Below are 19,488 nucleotides of genomic sequence, written 5' to 3' on the forward strand. Positions count from 1 at the left end.
CTCTGAAACTTGAGAGGGTCTGCATGCCTGAATCTGAATGGTGGTCCCTGAGCCCCTCCCTTTGACCCCCAGAGCCTGGAGAAGGGGTGGGGGAGGGGAGGGGACGGGAGGGGAGGGGACGGGAGAGCAGAGCAGCCCTGGCTGTTAGGGTTTACCAGGTTCCTTTTGACCCGTCTGTCCCAGGTATAAAATTAACACTTCTCTCTAGGGTCGGGTTTCTAAAGCAAAGTGAACATCGACAAGTCCTCAAGCAAACCTGTCATAGGGTTCTTTCCACCTCTCAAAATGTTGCACCCTCATGACTTCCTTTTTTTTTTTTTTTTTTTAAGTTTATTTTGAGAGAGAGGGTGTGCGCGAGAGCACGAGCAGGGAAGGGGCAGTGAGAGAGAAAATCCCAGGCAGGCTCTACAGTGTCAGCACAGTGCCAGATGCGGGGCTTGAACTCATGAACCATGAGATCATGACCTGAGCCGAAACCAAGAACGGACACTTAACCGACTGAGCCACCCAGGCGCCCCCCTCCTGACTTCCTTCCATCTTACCTGTACTAGTCAGCAGATATTTGTGGTCCTGTCAGACTGATTCGGAAATCAGGGTCCAAAGAGGCTAGGCACTTATTAAAGGTCTTGGCATTAGCTATGATTCCCTGCTCAGTCTGAGACCTCACATCCCGCTCCTTGATGTTGCCGTGGTAAGGTATGGGGACCAGCAGCACTGCCACCTGCACCCCTGCTCCCTGCCCGGACCCCGCACTCCACTCACTCACAGGTGGAGCCCTGCACACCCAACAGGTCCGGGCTGGGTGCTGGGGAACTGATTCGCAGCGGGGAGCTGGCTTTGTGGGGGAAGCCTTCCCCTTACGGAGCAGACCTGGAGCGGTAGGGAAGGAGAAGGCAGATGGGTGCAGTGAGGAAGGAGGTAGCAGCTGAAGCTCCAGAAGCCTCAGGGCTGCTCTGGCGAGTTGGGGCTCCCAGGCACACAGCGTTGGGGGGGTGTAGCAGTGACTGCAGAGATTGAGGGGGCTGGGGAGGAGGGGAGGCTGCCTGGGAATGTGGCAGAAGAGATGAGGTGAGGGGTCGGCCAGGAGGTGCCTCCCAGGCTCAGAAGAATGCATCTGAGTGCATGGATGGCACGCAGGGGAGGTGGGGGGGGGGGGGGGGAGCTGGGACTCCTTCTCCCTCATAGATAGGCAGGCGCCATGCCGGTGCCTCACACCCCTGCCCCTCTATCTGCCGGGGAGTCGATACAACTGCAGACACCCCTAAAGATCTGGCCGCTCCTGTCTGAGAAAGCTGGGAGGCTGTGCCCACTCCTGGCATACCCTCTGTCATCCTCCCGTTGCTGCCTTTACTGATTTCCGTCTCCTCTGACTTCCCTCAGCACATGGAGACAGCATCCCTACCACATAATTTACCAGCTAATTGCATGCTGTCTTGCATGAGGGCTGTGGTTCCATGAGCGGTGGGTCTTGGGCACACAATTAGGCTGAGTAACAGAAGGGCGGAGGCCCGTCTCCCCCACCTCCGCAGTGTCCTCCCCCGGCCCAGCTACTGCAGGTGCTCAGAACTCCCGTGCTCCCGGATTCCGGTGTCTGGGTGTGTTCCAGGCGGGCTCCGAGGTCGGCTCCGGAGTACAGCCCGGCCTCCCTGTGGGTTCTGGGACCGGCGAGGGGGATGGGGCGCCCCTGCCCCTCCGGCATTTGCCTGAATACTGCTGCACCTCTCCTGGGCCCAAGTTTGGGAGGATGGCACAGAGCCCAACCAGGCCAGCGCACTGCAGGTTGCCATGGTGACCCTTTTGGTTTCCTTCCGAAGGAGGATAGTTTCTTTCAGCGCAGATCATCTGCCTGGGCCGCCACCCTTCTGTACACTCTGGGAACCAGACGGCCCAACCCCACTACCTCTGCCTTGTGCCACAGGGGATAGCTTGTCGAGAGAGGCTCGGTCCTAAATCACAATCCAGTATCGGACAATTGCATGTTCTGGCTTGAAGGGGAGGAGAGAAAGGCCCAGGACACACGGCCTCCCTGAGGCCTCCCCTCCGACCCTTGCACTGAGGGAGCTTCCCTCCGTATCTCCTTCTACCTACCCCTCCTGCTCCAGACCGCTTCCTCTCCCGTTACTGGCTCTGACCCTTTGGGTGGGCTCAGTTCCTGCAGGTTTCAGTTTCCTCGTTTGTAACAAGGACAGCCAGGGCCTTTAGTGGTTTCCACACCTGGCGAGAATCAGAATTACCTAGGGAGATTTTAGCAGATTCCTGGGCCCTGCCCCAAGCCTGCTGATCTCCACAAGAGGGCCCAAGAATTCTGTATTTTTAAAAACCTTGGGTGATCCTAATACAATTAAACCCAACCGATTTGGGGATTCTCCTAGCAAGATGATCTGTGGGGCTCTTGTGGGAAGAAAAGGAAGGCCTGCCCTGTGCTGAGGACTGACTGGCCTTTCTGGGTTCCCAGGAGCTTCTGAAGAGCCCCTTGCAGGTTACTCTTGTCAGGAAGCGGGTGTTTCCTGGTCATGCTGGCTAAGCCACGACCAGGCCCCCACCTTTCCCCCACAGGAGAAGCCCGGGGAGAGAGAATGACAGGAAAGGGGGGGGGTGTTGCCATAACAACCAGCTCTAGGCAGAGGCCTCCCTTCCAGGGGCTGGTACTTCACCCCAGTAATGGTGGTTTCCATGGAGATGGGTTACTGAGGGACAGGGGGAGCATTTGCCCCACTTAGAGCATTAGTCAGGAGCTGCCAGGAGGCTGAACATCTCTAGGTGGGAGCCCTGGACCCCTGTCAACTTCAAGCCCCCCCTCCCGCAACTATGGCCTCTGCTCTCCAGGTGCTGGTCTGACACTCTCCCTGCTTAGTTGCTCTCTCTGTGACTGGTCTCCCTAGCAACAAGTCCTGCTAACTCCTTGCTGTTGGCTCCGTGGCTATTTTTAGCTTCACTGCCAGCAGCCCAGTCCTGGTCATTTGCTTGCAACCTCCATATGGATTGCAGGGGAACAGGCAAACAAAGATTGCCGGCCTCTGGGGGGGGGGGGGGGGGGCAGACCTGGACCTCTTAGCACCTATTAGAATTTTGCTATGGACAGAATCTGTCCCTAACTGGGAACTTTGGCAGTGGATTCTGGATGAGGCTCCTGAGACAATGTTGAATTCAGTTCAGCAAACACTATCTAAATCCTCTTCAATGTGCAAGAAGCTCGAGTCCACACTGCTTCCATATGAAGCTGAATAACGTCCAGTCTCTGCCCTCTAGGAATTTTTAATTTGTGGAGGAGAAAGATGAGTGAGTGCACGATCGCCTTAGTATGGGCAAATATCGGCAGGTGCTAAGAGGATTACAAGGTGCTATGGGAGTACCTCGGAGTGGGGGCAGGGCAGTTTTTCAGTAGGGAAAGGTAAGGGGGAGGGGCCAGAGTACCACTGTCCAACAGAACTTTATGCAATGATAAAAATGTTCTAAGATCTGTGCTGTCCAATGTAACAGCCGCAGCCACAGGTGGCTCTTGCACATTTGGAATGTGACCAATGCAACTGAGGAAAAGAACTTTTATTTTTATTTAATTTTTAATTTATTAAAAACATTGTTTTTGTTTATTTTTGCGAGAGAGAGACAGAGACAGAGGGCGAGCAGGGGAGGGGCAGAGAGAGGCGGAGACACAGAATCCAAAGCAGGTTCCAGGCTCTGAGCTGTCAGCATAGAGCCCGACACAGGGCTCGAACCCATGAACTGTGAGATCATGAGCTGAAGCCGGACGCTCAACCGCCTGAGCCACCGAGGTGCTCCTAATTTTAATTAGTTTAAATAGCACATGCAGTGAGTGGCTACCCTATTGGACAGTTCAGGTCTAGAGAAACTTTGATGGTGGAGATAACTGATGAACTGGAAGGATAGATAGGATTTGGGCTGGTGGGAGTTGAAGGGGAGGAGCAAGGAACAGCATGAGCAAAGGCACAGAGGCAGGAAAGGGCATATTTCGGGAATAGCAAGTGGGTGGGCTGAGTGGGCTGCGTGACATAAGCGCTATACGGCTTGTGGGGGCCTTGAATGCCATGCAGAGGGTTGACTGTAATCAGCAGGTAGTCAGAGTCTAGTGCGTAGCACTGAGGCTTTTGAGCTACAGGTAGGAGAAGGGCAGGAGCAGAACAGACATCCATTTTGATCTCACGGCCTTTTGTGCGGACCAGGTCTCCTTGGGATGGCTGCGAGTGCTTTTGTGGCAGAGTACATACAGTGCTTCCTCAATATGTGGCTTTGCAGATGGCTTCACAGGGATCATGGCTTCTCTGGCTTTGAGTAAACGGACTTGTGGTTAAATGTCCTGTTTGATGGCAGCAACATGACCTCCCCCTGTCCTGCCGGCACCGGATTTCATGTCCGAGCGTACCGCAGAACACTGAACTTTGAGTTAAAACCAGCCCAGCAGGCCTGGCGTCCCCACCTTGACCCGTGGGAATTACTGCTCTTTACTGGTGGATCGTGGCCCTCGTGCCTCATCTCAGGTCTGTGAGCTGGAGAGTCAGGTTAATGGCACGTCTTGTGATCATGTTCTTCAGAAACACAGGAGAGCGACACATAGCAGAATGCTGAGATTTATAACAGGACGTGTCCTTGCCACACAGATCCTAGCACTTGTCCTGCTGTTTTCTGGCAACTTACTGGCATCGGAGTCGCTGGAGAATATAATTAAAATGAGAAGTTTGCTCGATGAGTGCAGGATCAGGGCGAAGAGTCAGGTGTCCTTAAGAGGTGTTTCATCAGGCCTGTTGAATCACTGCTTTCTGCCTGTCAAACAGGAAACGGCCCTCTCTTTCAAGTTACGCTCTCTTTTGGGCCATCCTGGATACTTCCTCTCCAACACTTCTTTTAGGCTCTCGACATCCACTAGATCTTTTCATCCAGCCGTTCCCCCTTTCAACATACTTTCTAACGTTTCCAAAAACCTGGCTTGTTTTATGTGACACTCCTATTTCAGGTTTATGATCTTTATTGCAATCAGAAGACCTATCTCAGGGCTCAGTTGGAAGAGCCTGCGACTGTTGATCTCAGGGTCATGAGTTCGAGCCCCACATTGGGACTACTGATCTCAGGGTCATGAGTTCGAGCCCCACATTGGGTATAGAGATTACTTAAGTAAATAAACTCAAAAAAAAAAAAAAAAAAAAAAAGACCTATCTCAGTAACCAGCCTGGGAAGGTTCCTTTGGAAGGTCAAGGACATACATGACCTGAGGATCCTTGAAGGCTGCCCTGTTTTTTTCCTGCTAAAGTCACCTCGTGTCCTAGATTTGAGGCCTCTTCTGTTTTGGGGCCCGTCTCTGCCCACTGAGCACCAAGAACACATGAATCTCTGAGTGACTCATACATACAGAAGGGGGGAAACTTTCCTGTCCGCATAGCTACAAGAGGGGGACGGTGCTCTAGGTTGGTGAGGGACAGCTTTGAGTTGGGTCTTTCTTTTTTTTTTTTTAATTTTTTTTTTCAACATTTTTATTTATTTTTGGGACAGAGAGAGACAGAGCATGAACGGGGGAGGGGCAGAGAGAGAGGGAGACACAGAATCGGAAACAGGCTCCAGGCTCCGAGCCATCAGCCCAGAGCCCGACGCGGGGCTCGAACTCACGGACCGCGAGATCGTGACCTGGCTGAAGTCGGACGCTTAACCGACTGCGCCACCCAGGCGCCCCTGAGTTAGGTCTTTCTTATGCTTAAGTTGGGAGCTGGGTGGAAGAGGTTAAGAGTTGGGCTTAATTTTAAAGGATGAGAACAAGGAAGTTTGGCAGTTGGAGGGAAAGGCTACTTGATTAAGTGGGCCAAGAGAAAGTGAAACTGATGGTCCTTGTCCGAGGTGACACTTTGAATCCTGGCTGCATGCACCAGGGATCGTTACTTACTGTCTGAAGAAGTCCCAAGGCCACAGAGTGTAGAGTCTAAAGTGTTTAACCTCGTATTAGTGGAAAAGGAGATGCCATGGATGAGATCTAGAGTTTTTTATTTATTTTTATTTATTTTATTTTTTATTTTTTTTAAATGTTTATTTATTTTTGAGACAGAGAGAGACAGAGCACGAAAGGGGGAGGAACAGAGAGAGAGAGGGAGACACAGAATCCGAAGCAGGCTCCAGGCTCTGAGCTGTCAGCACAGAGCCTGACGCGGGGCTCGAACTCACGGACCGCGAGATCATGACCTGAACCGAAGTCAGACGCTTAACCGACTGAGCCTCCCAGGCGCCCCAAGATCTAGAGTTTTTTAAAAAAGAGCTGGCCAAACCAGATCAGAAATTTCATTTTGAGAGGAGGCCTGGGAGGGGAGGTCTAAAGTGGCCTGTTTGCAGGCCCTGGATGCCCAGGAGGCATCAGAGAAGAAGCTCATCCAGAAAGGATTCCAGCAGGCAAGAAGCACAAATTCAGGGCTTCTGGTCTCTGCTTGGGGATCGCCTGAAAAACTGTACCAGATCCCTCGACTGGGTTGAAAGATGGGTTGGAACAGAACAGCCTGACTCCTTCTCCTTGCTGTATGGATGGATTCTGAGTCTCAGTCAGGGTTGGGAGAGCGAAGTGTGAACTCCCCAAGTATCATTTGGAGAAAGCTCTCTGATTTGGAGTCTTCCTCCCTCTTCAGGGCTGGCTTGCTCTGATGGCCCTCAGAAGGGTGCCGAGCCCCAGGAGGGATGGTGGGCCGTCCTTCACAGCACCTCTCTTAACCTCCTTATACCAGCACCTGTTCCAGCTGGTATGTTCCCAGCTGACTGTGGCTGGAAGCCAGGCACCTGGGGCAGTATCTCTTTAAGAGATGCTGGTATTCCAGGGCCTGGGAGGGCAGATGTTATCACTTCTATTTTGCAAATGAGAAAACCAGACTTCTTGGGGTTAAGTGACTTGTTCAAGGTCATGGTGATGGAACCAGAACCCAAGTCCAGATCTTCTGACAAGTGCTGCTGGCTAAACAGCTCTCTGCTGCTGACAGCATTTACCTTCAGTTCCTCTGCTCCTCCTTCTAATTCATCTTGCAAACGGAAACCAGGCTGATCTTTCCAAAATAACCATTCATCTGGTCTTGTCAGAAACACCTGTGTTATTCTTCACTGCTGTGGGATATATCCATTGACATCTTTCTCTGCACCCTTTAGCCTTAGTTGTCTTGGGAGGTGGAGATGGGCAAGGATTTCCCCCCACCTCAGCCCTACATCTCTTATTTCCTTTCTATCTTACTTCATTCCAAATCTGATTCATCTCTGCTCCACACTGACCTCTTAACCTCATTTATCATTCATACTAGCCATTTTTTTTTGTTGGGCTTTCAAGCCGTCCAAGTCCACGGGGCTTGGTATTTGTGGTATAGTTATCTTCACAGATGTTTTTTCAATGACCTTTTCCTATCTCTCCAAGTCTAGTTGAATCTGTCAGCTCCTTGAAGGTAGGGCCAAGAGGGTCTGCTTCTTTATCAGATGTGGGTAGAGAGAGAGTGTGTGTGTATGTGTGTCCCTCCTCCCTGGGATAGGGGCCTCTGCTCTGGAGGAGGGAGGTTGAAATGGTTGAGTCCGCACCTGGAGGCTCCAGAAGAGGAATGTAGTCTTCCTGAGCACCAGATGATTGTGCCTGGGAAAGAGGAATTGCTACACTTTTAAACTAGAGTGTGCCCCCCCTGCCCCCCCGCAAACGGGAAAATGGGACATCCAAGGCAGATCCTGAGTGACGTAGGGGACCCAGGGACTTGGCCAGGAAGAGGTTTTCAAAGCCTGAACTCAAGCCACGCGTTTTTAAGGGACCCCTGTCTATCCACCTGTAGTATGAAGGAAGAGGAGAGCCCTCTCCCCAACAGTTCTTGTCTGGAGCGCTCCCAATTTCTGCAGGCGCCTTCTGTCCATCTCTGTGTGCTTTGAGTTTTCCCTACAGCTTCCTGGGCCTCTACGCTCATCTGTAAGCTTTTTCTTCTTCTTCTTCTTTTTTTTTTTTTTTTTTTTGGTTGTGCTTCCGAGAGACTGACTTTTACCAACTTTCTCCTGGCTCTCCCAGGCTGTCCGCAACCTCCTCTCTTCTTTTGCCGGCGCTCCTGGTACTCTCCACGCTCCCAGCTTACCTCCGCCGCTGCAGTGCAGCCCCTTCCCTCCCGGGTCCCCTTCCCAGCCTCCGCGGGCTCCCCGCCTCGCCCCGAGGCGTCCCTCGGAGCTCACGCAGAGTTGGGGGTGAAGGGGGCGGGAGGGCCAGCCCGGAGGAGGGGGCGGTGCCGCCTCCAGCCCCGGCCTGGGCGGGGTCCTGGGAACGGGCGGAGGCCCAGCCGCGCCCCCAGGCCCCAGCGGCGGCCCGCGCCCCTCGGACGGGAGGAGAGGGGCTGGCCCATTGCCAGCGTCTGAGAGCCGGCCCCCTCCCCCGGCCCGCTCGCAGCCAACCAGGCACTCCAGCGGGGCCCACGTGACCTGGAGTTCTAGACAAAGAAAATGTTCAAGCCCTCCCCCCCACCTCCCCCCTCCCCCTCTCCCTGGCCCCCTCCGCCCCCAGCCCCATCGCCCCCTTCCCCTCCCCCCAGACGGGCAGCTACTTACAGAGCTTCAGGGCCGGGGCTCACACCTGAGCCGGACCACAGAGGGGCTGCACCTGGCCTTATGGGTAGGTTCCTGGACGGAGCCCTGGGGAGACTGGGGGCGGGGAGGCGGCAGGGGCCGGTGGGAGGATCTCTGGGCCGCTGCAGCCCTCTGGATTTGAGAAGAGTCAAAGTCTGCCTCCCTGGCCCGCAGGAGCTGGCTGCTGTGCCTGGCCCGAGTTCTGGAGATGCTGAGTTAGTGCTGTCCCACCCACTCCCTCTTCAGGAGCCCCCAGCCCCACTTCTCCCTGTGCTCAGGTGGGGACTGGCGGTGCAGGGGCCAGAAGAGCAGCCCCAGCGTGTGTGCCCGGGGCAGCAGTCAGTGAAGCTGGGGGGCAGGCCCTGGCCCACGGGAGCTGGGAGACCAGGAGTTGGGCTGGAAGCAGCCCTTTGGCCGAAGTGGCTGGCTGATGGGTTGTCGGCATTTCCTTGCTGACCCGTGCTCTTGGCTGGCGGACCATGCTGTCCTCGGGCCATGCCAGCCTTGCAGCCTCTTGGGAGGGACAGTTTCTTCTCCTGCGTGTCACTGGGAGCCACGGGGCAGGCCAGGCAGAGAGAAATGGTGCTGGGTAGGAGGGAGCAGTGTGGCCCTGACAGGGGCTGTGGCACGTCAGTGGCTGCCGTGGAGGGCAGCCTGACGCCGACCTGGGAAGGCAGAGGTGCCTGGGACAGCCTGGGATCTACTGCACCGGCAGTCCACATGGGCGCCCGGACCTCTGACCTTTGGAACGGAAAGCAGCCTGAGTCGCAGAGGAAGGTGGAGGCGGGACAGCTGCCCAGGAAGATGGGCCTGGACGCGGGGCCCTTGCCTCTACTAGAGCGGAGTTGCCAGTGGCTTTCCAGGCTGGACAAACTCCAGAGAAGTGGCTTCCTTGAGCCACAGTAGTGGGGGGTTGGTGCGGTGTCCCCCCGGGCCCTGCCCAATCTCTGGGCCGCTCTGGCGTGGGCTCTTGTGAACTGGGGGTAGGAGCCTTTAGCCCAAATGCCAAAGCCCTGAGTTAACCCTTCTTTCTCCTATTGTTTGCCTGGGGAGGAGGGTGGGAGTGAGCGTGGAAAAAAGGCATTCCCACACTGCCCTAGGCAGACTATTCTAATGAGGCCCCTCCCCCACCCAGCCACCGTCTCTGCCACTTCTTCCCCTTTCCTCTTGCCTCCTGCTGCTAACCCACCCCCATCCTCCTTCCCCCACCCCTGCTGGCCTCGTCCCTATGGAGGCCCCCTTCTTCCTCCTCCTCCTCCGCCTGCCAAAACCCTGCTGGGTGCGCGTTCTCCTGCACCTAGTGGGTTGGGGGTGCTTAACAGCCGTCAGCAGCAGCATCTGACAAGCTGGGGGAAGTTGTGGGGGAAGAATAATGTTCAGGAACTCACAGTGGAGGGGTTGAGAAGAGAGACAAAGGGGCTGTGGGGGAGTGAGGAGGGTGGCATCAGGCACGATTCCCTTCTAGACCTGGGGAGCCCGGCACCCACCCGCTGCTGTTCTCTGTGCCAGTGGCTTCACCTTTCCAAAGAAGGCCCCTCCTGCCCTCTGCCACCCGCAACCTTGTTCTGGCCGAGGGGCCTCGTCACCCCCGAAGCAGGGTCTTTGGGTCTCCCACAGCAGCACCCTGCTGTAGATCCGTGCCTGAATTTCATGGAGGCATGGTGTTTCTCCGTGAGCGGATCTGGGGCTTCAGTAGTGTTGCCACAGCTGGTCCTGGAAGAGGATGGGGTTGAGCACACACCTAGGCCCACCTTCTTGTGGGGGAGGAGGTGGTAGATAATTGATGGTGGGACGGGGAGGGCAAAGTCCTGGCAGGTGAGCAAGGGGCTTGGGAGGGAAGAAAAGTTGCCCTGCCTTCTTCCACCGCTGGCATCCAGCTCCTTTTCCCAGCTGTTTGTGGGCTGGGGGCAAAGGATGCGGTGTCCCATCTTAGAATTTGTGGAGTCGGGGGGGAAAGAACCCGGACTTCATCCTCAGTGTTTCAGGACTGCACCAGAAGCAGGGTTGGTCGGTGGCCTGGAGGCAGACGGGAAGACCGAAGGGAAATGTATCGACGACACTGTAGGCCTTTGAGCTTAAAACAAAGGTTCTTCACCTGGGACCCTGGCATCTGGGAGTCCGTCGACAAGCTTTGGAGAGAGAGTCCTTGGAAATCTTGATACTTGTGTACATCAGATTCTTAAACCAGTCAGAAACAGGTAGTGGAAATCCTTTAAATCAAATGCTTTTTTAGGTTGGGCAACTTGGAAGAGAAAGAAAGGACTGCTTAGAATCGGCTGTTACTGCCAGGCGAAGGCGGGAATGTAGGTGCTCCGACTAGCTTAGAGCTCTTCTACTCCAAGTTGCTTTGTGATATTCTTATGTAGTCTTGAGGACGGGCTTGCATTTACAGCTCTAAACTCTCTGGGAAAGCTTCATGTTGAAAGGCAGATTGAAGATGGGATGTTTTTCTCCGAATGTGGTGGAAACAGGTGCAGAGCCTTGAAGTTTGAGATTCATGTGTCCCTCCGATTCAGTAGCTGGGGTGACACTAGGGGAAATGGTTCTCAGAGCTAAGGATCAAGGATTTTGTTCTCTTCTGTAGGGTGATGACAGTTTTGGGGCAGGTTTTGGGAAGGATGAGCGTGATGAGGCGAACGGATGGAGGCTGGCCACTTGGGAGCATAATTGGGTTTGGATTGTTAATTGGTCAGTAGGATGGCAGAGAGGATGTGTGGCTTGTAGGGCGTTGGATCTGAAAGGTGCATGTAGAAAGAAGGGGGGAATCCGATAACATGCATTTGATAACAATGCTAAGAACTCCAGAATGACGTAGGAGCAGACAAGCTCTTGTGGCTCTTTCTGTGGGGTTTGAGCAGAGAGGGAACACAGAACAGTGATTTCATCCTTGGTAGACATCACGACAAAACTGGATTTGTGGTCTGGAAGCCAAGACCAGGAATAGAAGGGGTTGATTGCCCAGGAAAATTACAAAGAAAAGGACAAGAGGATCCAATTCGTGCTTGGGAAGTAAGATCGAGGGCGGAGCCAAGGTCTGTGCCTAAGCTGAGGCACACAATTACTGTTTGAGTAGAATTAATCTTTCCATGTCAGAGGGTGGGCAACTGGTGATGCTGACCGATGAAGGAAGATTTGTGTGAGAGGCACAAGAGGAGGCTGGAAAGCAGCCAACTGTTTTGAGTTCACCAACCAACTTCAGATCTTCCCGTTTTCCAAGGCAAGCCAGTTGAGTTGACGAGCAAAGAACTCCGCTATACTTCTGTCACTCGCTCCAGGCCACAAAGAGATTGAGAAGAGCCCTCCCGTATCAAGCGGCCTTGCTAATTCCTGGAGAGGTCAAGGTAACTTCTGTTACCTTTGTTTCTCCAGGCTGAGAAGAAAGCCAAGGTGATTGCAGTAATGAACGCTGTGGAAGAAAACCAGGGGTCTGGCGAGTCTCAGAAGGTGGAGGAGGCCAGCCCTCCCGCGGTGCAGCAGCCCACTGACCCTGCGTCCCCCACTGTGGCCACCACACCTGAGCCTGTGGGAGCCGACGCCGGGGATAAGAACGCCACCAAAGCGGCCGATGATGAGCCAGAGTACGAGGTGAGCGGCTCGCTTCTTCACCTGCCTCGTCCAGCTCTTTCCTGGGTCCTTCCACTGCCAGCTCTTCCCGTCCTGCTCTCCTCTCTCCACCTGACCCCAGGCCTCTTCGTCTCCCCAGTCTTGCTCTGTCTCGGTCCGTTCAGATGGAGCTCCCTCCTGGCTGTCCTGACCCTCAGATGCCCAGGGCTGGGGTTGCCATGGGGGGATCAGGGTGGCAGGGCCTCGTGACCACCACGTAATGACTTCTGCTCCTTGGGGCTCCAGGACGGCCGGGGCTTTGGCATTGGGGAGCTGGTGTGGGGGAAACTTCGGGGCTTCTCCTGGTGGCCAGGCCGCATTGTGTCTTGGTGGATGACGGGCCGGAGCCGAGCAGCTGAAGGCACCCGCTGGGTCATGTGGTTCGGAGACGGCAAGTTCTCGGTGGTAAGTTGTGGGGTTTGGTGGTAGCCTCGGGGAGGGACGGGTCTGGGTCCCAGGGGCTATCTAGGCTTTTTGGCTGGGGGCGAGGTCCAGAACTGGGGCGGAAGAAGCGGTCTCGGAGAGCTGGTGCGCCTGCCAGGCTCTTGCCTCCCAGGACCCTTTCTCCAGAACTCCTTTCCTGCTTGCATTCAGGTCCTCCCCCACGCTCGGGTTGGACTCCTCCTTTGAGCATCGTGTAATCATTTGTCGATGCATCTGGTCCTCTCAAGGGCAGAGGCCGAGTCCTCACGCCCCAGTACCTGCCTGTTGCCGGGCACGTGGTGGGGGCTCGGGTGTGGCCGGAGGAGCAAGGGGGCGTCGCTTGTTCCTGCAGGTGTGTGTTGAGAAGCTGATGCCCCTGAGCTCGTTCTGCAGTGCTTTCCACCAGGCAACCTACAACAAGCAGCCCATGTACCGCAAAGCCATCTACGAGGTCCTGCAGGTGAGTGCCCCTCCGAGGCAGAGGGGGCTTAGGCAGCAGGGACCCCTAGCTGGTCTAGAAGCTGGAGGGCAGACGTTAGGCCCAGGCAGGGGGTCCACCTGTAAGGCCCTTGGGAATCCTCTCTGCGCTCCCCTCCTCCAGTGTTCTCCTGCGGTCCTGCCCTGCCCCTTCTCCCAGCTCTTGCCTCAGGCCACCTTTGCTGTCCTCCAGCCTGTCCTGACGCTCTCCCCAACAAGTGTTGCCCTCCAGGTGGCCAGTAGCCGTGCGGGGAAGCTGTTCCCAGCGTGCCACGACAGCGATGAGAGCGACACTGCCAAGGCCGTGGAGGTGCAGAACAAACAGATGATCGAATGGGCTCTCGGAGGGTTCCAGCCCTCCGGCCCCAAGGGCCTGGAGCCACCCGAAGGTAAATGCAGGTGCTCAGCCCAGCCTTCTGGGACCCCTGCCAGCCAGGTAGCTCCATGCCAGGGCTGGGAAGGCTCTGCCTAGAGGCACCAGGTGCCTCTGTCGAGAGGCCCGGGGGGTGTGTCCCTTTCCCTGGGTTCAGCGTAGGGGCGGTGCTGCTCTGGGACGCAGAATAAGATGCTTCCGTTGGCTTGCTGGCACTGGGGGGCTGGGAGCTAGAACAAGTTGGGGACCAGGCTGCACCCCTTTGTAGGCAGAACAGAGGAGGGGAGGGAGCTGGCACTGCTTGTCCGTGGTAACCACAGTCTCGTCACCTGCTTTCCTTATCCAGAGGAGAAGAACCCCTACAAAGAAGTTTACACAGACATGTGGGTCGAGCCTGAGGCAGCTGCCTATGCACCACCCCCACCAGCCAAAAAGCCCCGAAAGAGCACAACTGAGAAGCCCAAGGTCAAGGAGATCATTGACGAACGCACAAGAGGTAGTTGGCCTGGCTCTGGAGAGAGTGGTGTGGCGAGGCTGGTGTTCAGAGGTGCGGGCGTGGCCCTTGCGGCCCCCTCTGATGCTGGGCTCTCCTCCCCTCCGCAGAGCGGCTGGTGTACGAGGTGCGGCAGAAGTGCCGGAACATCGAGGGTGAGTCCTCGTGGGCACTGACTCCCTGGGAGGTCCAAAGTCTGTGGCTCGCGGCACGGGCAGGAGGGCTTGGCTCCTCGTGTGGTGCCCGGCACAGAGTAGCATAGGTATTTAGAAAGGTTCGAACGTCACAGGATGTCAGTACATCCGTCAAGGCCTCTGTCCTGTATGTCCCACCCCCAGCCTGCTTCACACGCTTTCCTGTCAGTGACATGGGCTGGTCCTTAGGGTTTGGGACACTCCAGTGGGTCAGAGCGAGGTGGCCTCTTGGATTTGCTTAAACCTGTGACCTTTGGGCCTTTTACTTTTCCTCACCTTCTCTCATCCCGAGGTCATTGGAGCATCTCCTGTCTGTTTCCCTTGACCTAGTCTGTCCAGCGTGGGGCCCTCAGGGCTGAGAAAGATGGGGCAGGAGCACGAGACTTAAAGACAGCCCAGGGACTGGACTGTCCCCAGAGTCACCCAGGGTCAGGGCCTTCTTCTCCTGGGCGGGTTTCTGTCATTGAATTACACCTTTCCTGGGCAGTAGGCGTTGCTGCTCTGAGAGCTAATGAGCTTTAAGATTGGGGCCCTGGTGTCTTCCTGTTCCGTGGGTGCTCTCCCAGACTCCTGTCTGCCTCCTTTTGGGGCTGTGGCTCTAACACGCCCTTTTTTTGTAGCTTTTCTGGAGTGGGCTTTGGCCCAAGGTGGGAAGGGGCCCTTTGGTGACGTTCACTCCGCTTTCTCTGCTGTCCCTGCTTTCTAGACATTTGCATCTCTTGTGGGAGCCTCAACGTCACCCTGGAACACCCTCTCTTCGTTGGAGGAATGTGCCAAAACTGTAAGGTAGGGGCACACCCAGCAGAGACGTGGTTGAGAGTGACTCTGGGGCCCTGGCTCTCTGTGCCATCTCAACTCTTTGGGCTTATAGTCGCCTGGGGTGGCAGCAACGTTGACCCCACAGCTCACTGCGGACGCAGAGTCCTGATAACAGACCCTGGGCCTTCAGAGCGTTTACTTGTCCTTATTTGTCCTCCCCGGAAAGATTCTTCCCCCTCTAAAGCCCATTCTGCTCCCCGGATGTGGGCTCACAATGTCACAGTCCCTAGTGTGGGGTGAGGGAGAACGGGCTGATGGATGGATGTCCTTGGGGGCCCAGGAGAAAAGTCCAGCACCGCAGCAAGGGACAAGGGGATGCGGTTCCCTCCCTGGCGTTGCTCTCGTGCCTCTTGATTCCACGCACTGCCGTGGGTCGGGAGACCTGCTGTCCCCTGCTCAGACCTGGGTTCAAAGCCCACCTTCGCCGTGGCTGTCCTGGGTGCTGCCTGGTGGTCTCTGACCCTCCGCTCTGCTGTCTAGAACTGCTTTCTGGAGTGCGCCTACCAGTACGATGATGACGGCTATCAGTCCTACTGCACCATATGTTGTGGGGGACGCGAGGTGCTCATGTGTGGGAACAACAACTGTTGCAGGTGAGGGTCCCTGCCTGGCCCGCAGCCCCCCAGCCGAGCTCCGTCCGGGGCCAAGCGGCCCCCCCTGCCGGGCCTCGGCCCCGGCCCCAGCCCCGGCCGCGCTCCAGCCCTGCTCCACTGGGCTTCCTTCCAGGTGCTTTTGTGTGGAGTGTGTGGATCTGTTGGTGGGGCCGGGGGCCGCCCAGGCGGCCATCAAGGAGGACCCCTGGAACTGCTACATGTGCGGGCACAAGGGCACCTACGGGCTGCTGCGGCGGCGGGACGACTGGCCCTCGCGGCTGCAGATGTTCTTTGCCAATAACCACGACCAGGAGTTTGTGAGTGCCGGGCCTGGGGCGCCTCTTTCCACCCCCTCCCTGCCGGACCAGAGGGCAGGCTCGGCCAGAGCCAGAGTGCTTGGGTGGTCGAGGGGCCTGGGCAGGGGTGCGGGTTTGGAAAGCCAGGGCAGCCCTAGTTGGCTGGGGGGAGGCCAGCCCCGGGTGCAGGCCTGCAGAATCCTGGCCATTCACCTGGCCTGTTGTGCTCATGCCTAGGACCCTCCGAAGGTTTACCCACCTGTCCCAGCCGAGAAGAGGAAGCCCATCCGGGTGCTGTCTCTATTCGACGGAATTGCTACAGGTGAGTGTGTGGCACGGACCCCAAGATGTGCCACCGTCCTGGTCCCGGGACGAGGAGGCTGTGCCTGAGGGACCATGTGTGTGTAACTCCGGCAAAACAGAGTGATAGTTAACGTGACAGCTGTTAAAATATTACCTCAGGGAGGAAACTTCTGTGCTCAATGAGAAGCAAAATCAGTGGTAAACCAGCATGTTTCTCAATGGGGGAGGCACTGCAGCAGAGGACAGGGTGGTCGTTAGCCAGAGATCATTGAAGATTTTCACAAAGCCTCAAAGGACAGACTCGGCGACCAAAACAAAAACACAGGCAGTTCTGTTGTGTGATGACTGTAACTTACAGTAAAAAAAAAAAAAACAAAAAACAAAAAAAAAACTATCAACAAGGGAGTCTAAAGAATATTTAAATCACCCGTAATTCCATAATTAGTGTTTTGGTGTCTGTCCTTTTATATTTTTTTTTCTGCGGGTATATGAATGTGTGTTTATATAATCATGCATAGATAGATAAATAAAACGAAAGGATAGTAAAATGCACACTGTGTTGTAACTTGCCTTTTCATTTGATACTATGAGTGCTTTTTCATGTTAACATGGACCTCCCTTACTGGAAAATGCTTCATAGGATTCCATTGGGTAAAAGTACCATCATGTATTTAACTGGTCTCTGTTGGGTTGTTTACTGTTTTTTCTCTGTTACGAGTAGTCCCTGACAATATCTTTATACACACATACACACATAGACTGTTCTCTTGTAGGGAATGCCGGGTCACCGTATGGGAAATTTTTTTCATGCGGTTCTTGACCTTGCCAGAGTGCCCTCCTGAGAGGTGCTGCTGACCTCTGTCCATCTGCCAAGCCCCTAGGCCGAGGGCTTCTCCCGTTTTTGTTTTTGTTTTTTTTTTAAAGGTTTAATTTTTTTAACGTTTATTTCTTTTGAGAAAGGGAGAGCACATGTGAGGGGGAGGGACAGACAGAGAGGGAGAGAATCCCAAGCAAGCTCCACCATGCTAGTGCAGGGCTACAACCCAGGAACCAGGAGATCATGACCTCAACCACCCAGGTGCCCTGAGGGCTTTTCAGTTTTGTTTTTTTTTTAAATGTTTGTTTATTTTTGAGAGAGAGAGAGAGAGAGAGACAGAGTGCTAGTGGGAGAGGGGTAGAGAGAGAGGAAGACCATGAATCTGAAACAGGTTCCAGGCTCTGAGCTGTCAGCCCAGAGCCCGACGCGGGGCTCAAACCCACAAACTGTGAGATCGTGACCTGAGCCGAAATCGGACACCCAACTGACGAAGCCACCCAGGCGCCCTGGCTTCTCAGTTCTTAAGAAAGGAACAACCCTCTTCAGAACTTGTGACCAGAGGGAGAAGGGCTGTCAGAGGGCCAGGGTGGGGTAGCATCCCGGGCCAGATGCTTATGTGCTGTTCTCAGCTCCACGTTGATATTATGTAAACGTGGAGAAGTTAATTTACAGCCTTGGTTTCCCAGGCCAGAACCTTGAGGCCTTCTGGAACCACGTCACACCCCAACAGGCTGTAAATGCTCCTTGGCGGGGAGGCCTGTTGAGCAGTGGAGATGATGCTGTTTCTCCGGAAGCTCTCAGGGTCTGTTCTAATTGTTTCCTTGCCCTCAATTAGCAGGCATTTGTGGAGGGATCGTGGTAAGAAAGTGAGTGTAGCTCGCTCAGGAGGAAACACAAATGAGACTCCTTCTCTGTCCTGAAGACCATTTGCAACCTAACTGCTGAATTAGAAATACACACCGTTGTAATGAGTTGGGGAGAGACGCAGAGTGCTAGGGGCTTCCAGGGGCAGGGAGGTGCTTCCAGGGGGCTGCGGGGTGGCGGGGGGGGGCGGGGTGTTGGCGAAACCTTGTAGAGCAGGTGGCATTTATGTTGAGTCTTGGAGGCTGGGTAGAGTTGCAGCAGGAGGCCATGGGTGAGGGGTGAGGAAGGCTAGTATATGCAGGATGTAGAAACAGCAAAGAAGAGGCCTCCCCAAAAGTCACCTGCTATTCTCTCTGGTCCTGAAAACCATCTGTTGTCTGCTCTTGACTGCCTTTTTGCTCATGCCAAAGTAGGCATGACAGAGGTCCAGAAGGATCCTGCAGCTTACCGGGCAGGGTAGGGTTCAGGCCTGTTGCTGCCCCATGTGTCTAGCCAGCCAGAGAGCCCCCTGCGAAGACCAGGGTGCTGGGAAGGAGACCCAGTGACCGTGCCTTTTGCTGGCTGGCACAGGGCTTCTGGTGCTGAAGGACTTGGGCATTCAGGTGGACCGCTACATCGCTTCCGAGGTGTGTGAGGACTCCATCACAGTGGGCATGGTGCGGCACCAGGGGAAGATCATGTACGTCGGGGACGTCCGCAGCGTCACACAGAAGCATGTATGTCAGCGCAGTGGGACCCGTCCCGCCTTCTCTGCGTCCCTTGCGCTTTGCTCCTGGGGGGGGGGGGGGGGGCGGCAGCGCCCCCTTGCATTCTGTTCATTTGCTCTTTTCCTTTGTCCTTTTCCCCAGCCTCTTCTCCTCTTCCGTTTTCCTCCTGTCTGCAGAGGAAGATGGGCAGCCCCCAGCTAGCTTCAGGGCCTTTTTACTAGAGCGCCTTGGTTCCCGTTTTTCTAATACTTTTGGCAACAGCTTTACCAGCCTCCATTTCTGGGGGGGCTCTGGCAGCGTCTTGCCCAAGTGACCCTTTGTCTTTCCAGTTATCTAGCTCTACCCCTGAAAGTGCAGGCCCTCGGGGATCCCCAAGGGCATTTGGAGGGTGTTCAGATGGCCCAGATACCCTGTCCAAAATGTGCAGAGCACAAAGTACCCTCAGATGCAGCTGCTCAGCCCGGACTGCCTTCCCTCTAAGTGGCTGCTTTTCCTGTCAGGAGCACGCTGTTTCCCTGCTGGCCTCAGAGATTATCCGGTTGAATCCCTTTGTTTAGGAAACTGGGCTCAGAGAGCCTCAGTGCCCATGGGGCGGTGTGTGTGTGTTTGGGGGAGGGGGGCATATATGCGGTATTAGATACGAACGTATGTAGTGAGCACACCAAGCAGCTGGGTCTCCTCTCTCCCATGCCAAAGTACTTTTTTGCCAGATTCACAGATAATTTCTTCCTTTCTGCCTCTGTCCCCGGACATCAGGCCATCACATTACCTTTATCCTCCCAGATCCAGGAATGGGGCCCGTTCGATCTGGTGATTGGGGGCAGTCCTTGCAATGATCTCTCCATCGTCAACCCTGCCCGTAAAGGACTCTACGGTAGGTGCCGTGCTCACCCCTCCACCTTCTGAGCTGGTGCTTCCGCACGTAGGTTTCCTACTTGGATATTTCTGCCCTGGGACAGCTACTCCCAATGAC

The 19,488-nt window shown here is 55.2% G+C and overlaps 1 protein-coding gene across 5 annotated transcripts in view; it reads left to right on the forward strand.

The window, feature by feature from the left end:
- The window catches only part of DNMT3A (DNA methyltransferase 3 alpha), a 105,554-nt gene that overhangs the window by 75,043 nt on the left and 11,023 nt on the right, over window positions 1-19,488 (forward strand). For 4 of the 5 annotated variants that reach the window (XM_047851866.1, XM_047851865.1, XM_047851864.1 and 1 more), the window contains exons 7-18: window positions 11,923-12,138; window positions 12,403-12,561; window positions 12,932-13,039; window positions 13,217-13,445; window positions 13,776-13,925; window positions 14,033-14,077; window positions 14,823-14,902; window positions 15,416-15,528; window positions 15,662-15,845; window positions 16,062-16,146; window positions 18,379-18,524; window positions 19,299-19,389. In XM_047851866.1, the coding sequence (XP_047707822.1) occupies window positions 11,923-12,138; window positions 12,403-12,561; window positions 12,932-13,039; window positions 13,217-13,445; window positions 13,776-13,925; window positions 14,033-14,077; window positions 14,823-14,902; window positions 15,416-15,528; window positions 15,662-15,845; window positions 16,062-16,146; window positions 18,379-18,524; window positions 19,299-19,389 (1,606 nt within the window). The remainder of the gene's footprint in view (window positions 1-11,922; window positions 12,139-12,402; window positions 12,562-12,931; window positions 13,040-13,216; window positions 13,446-13,775; window positions 13,926-14,032; window positions 14,078-14,822; window positions 14,903-15,415; window positions 15,529-15,661; window positions 15,846-16,061; window positions 16,147-18,378; window positions 18,525-19,298; window positions 19,390-19,488) is intronic. The other variant, XM_047851867.1, reaches the window with a different exon arrangement.

Source organism: Prionailurus viverrinus, chromosome A3, assembly GCF_022837055.1.
Source record: "Prionailurus viverrinus isolate Anna chromosome A3, UM_Priviv_1.0, whole genome shotgun sequence".
Classification (NCBI taxonomy): Eukaryota; Metazoa; Chordata; class Mammalia; order Carnivora; family Felidae; genus Prionailurus; species Prionailurus viverrinus.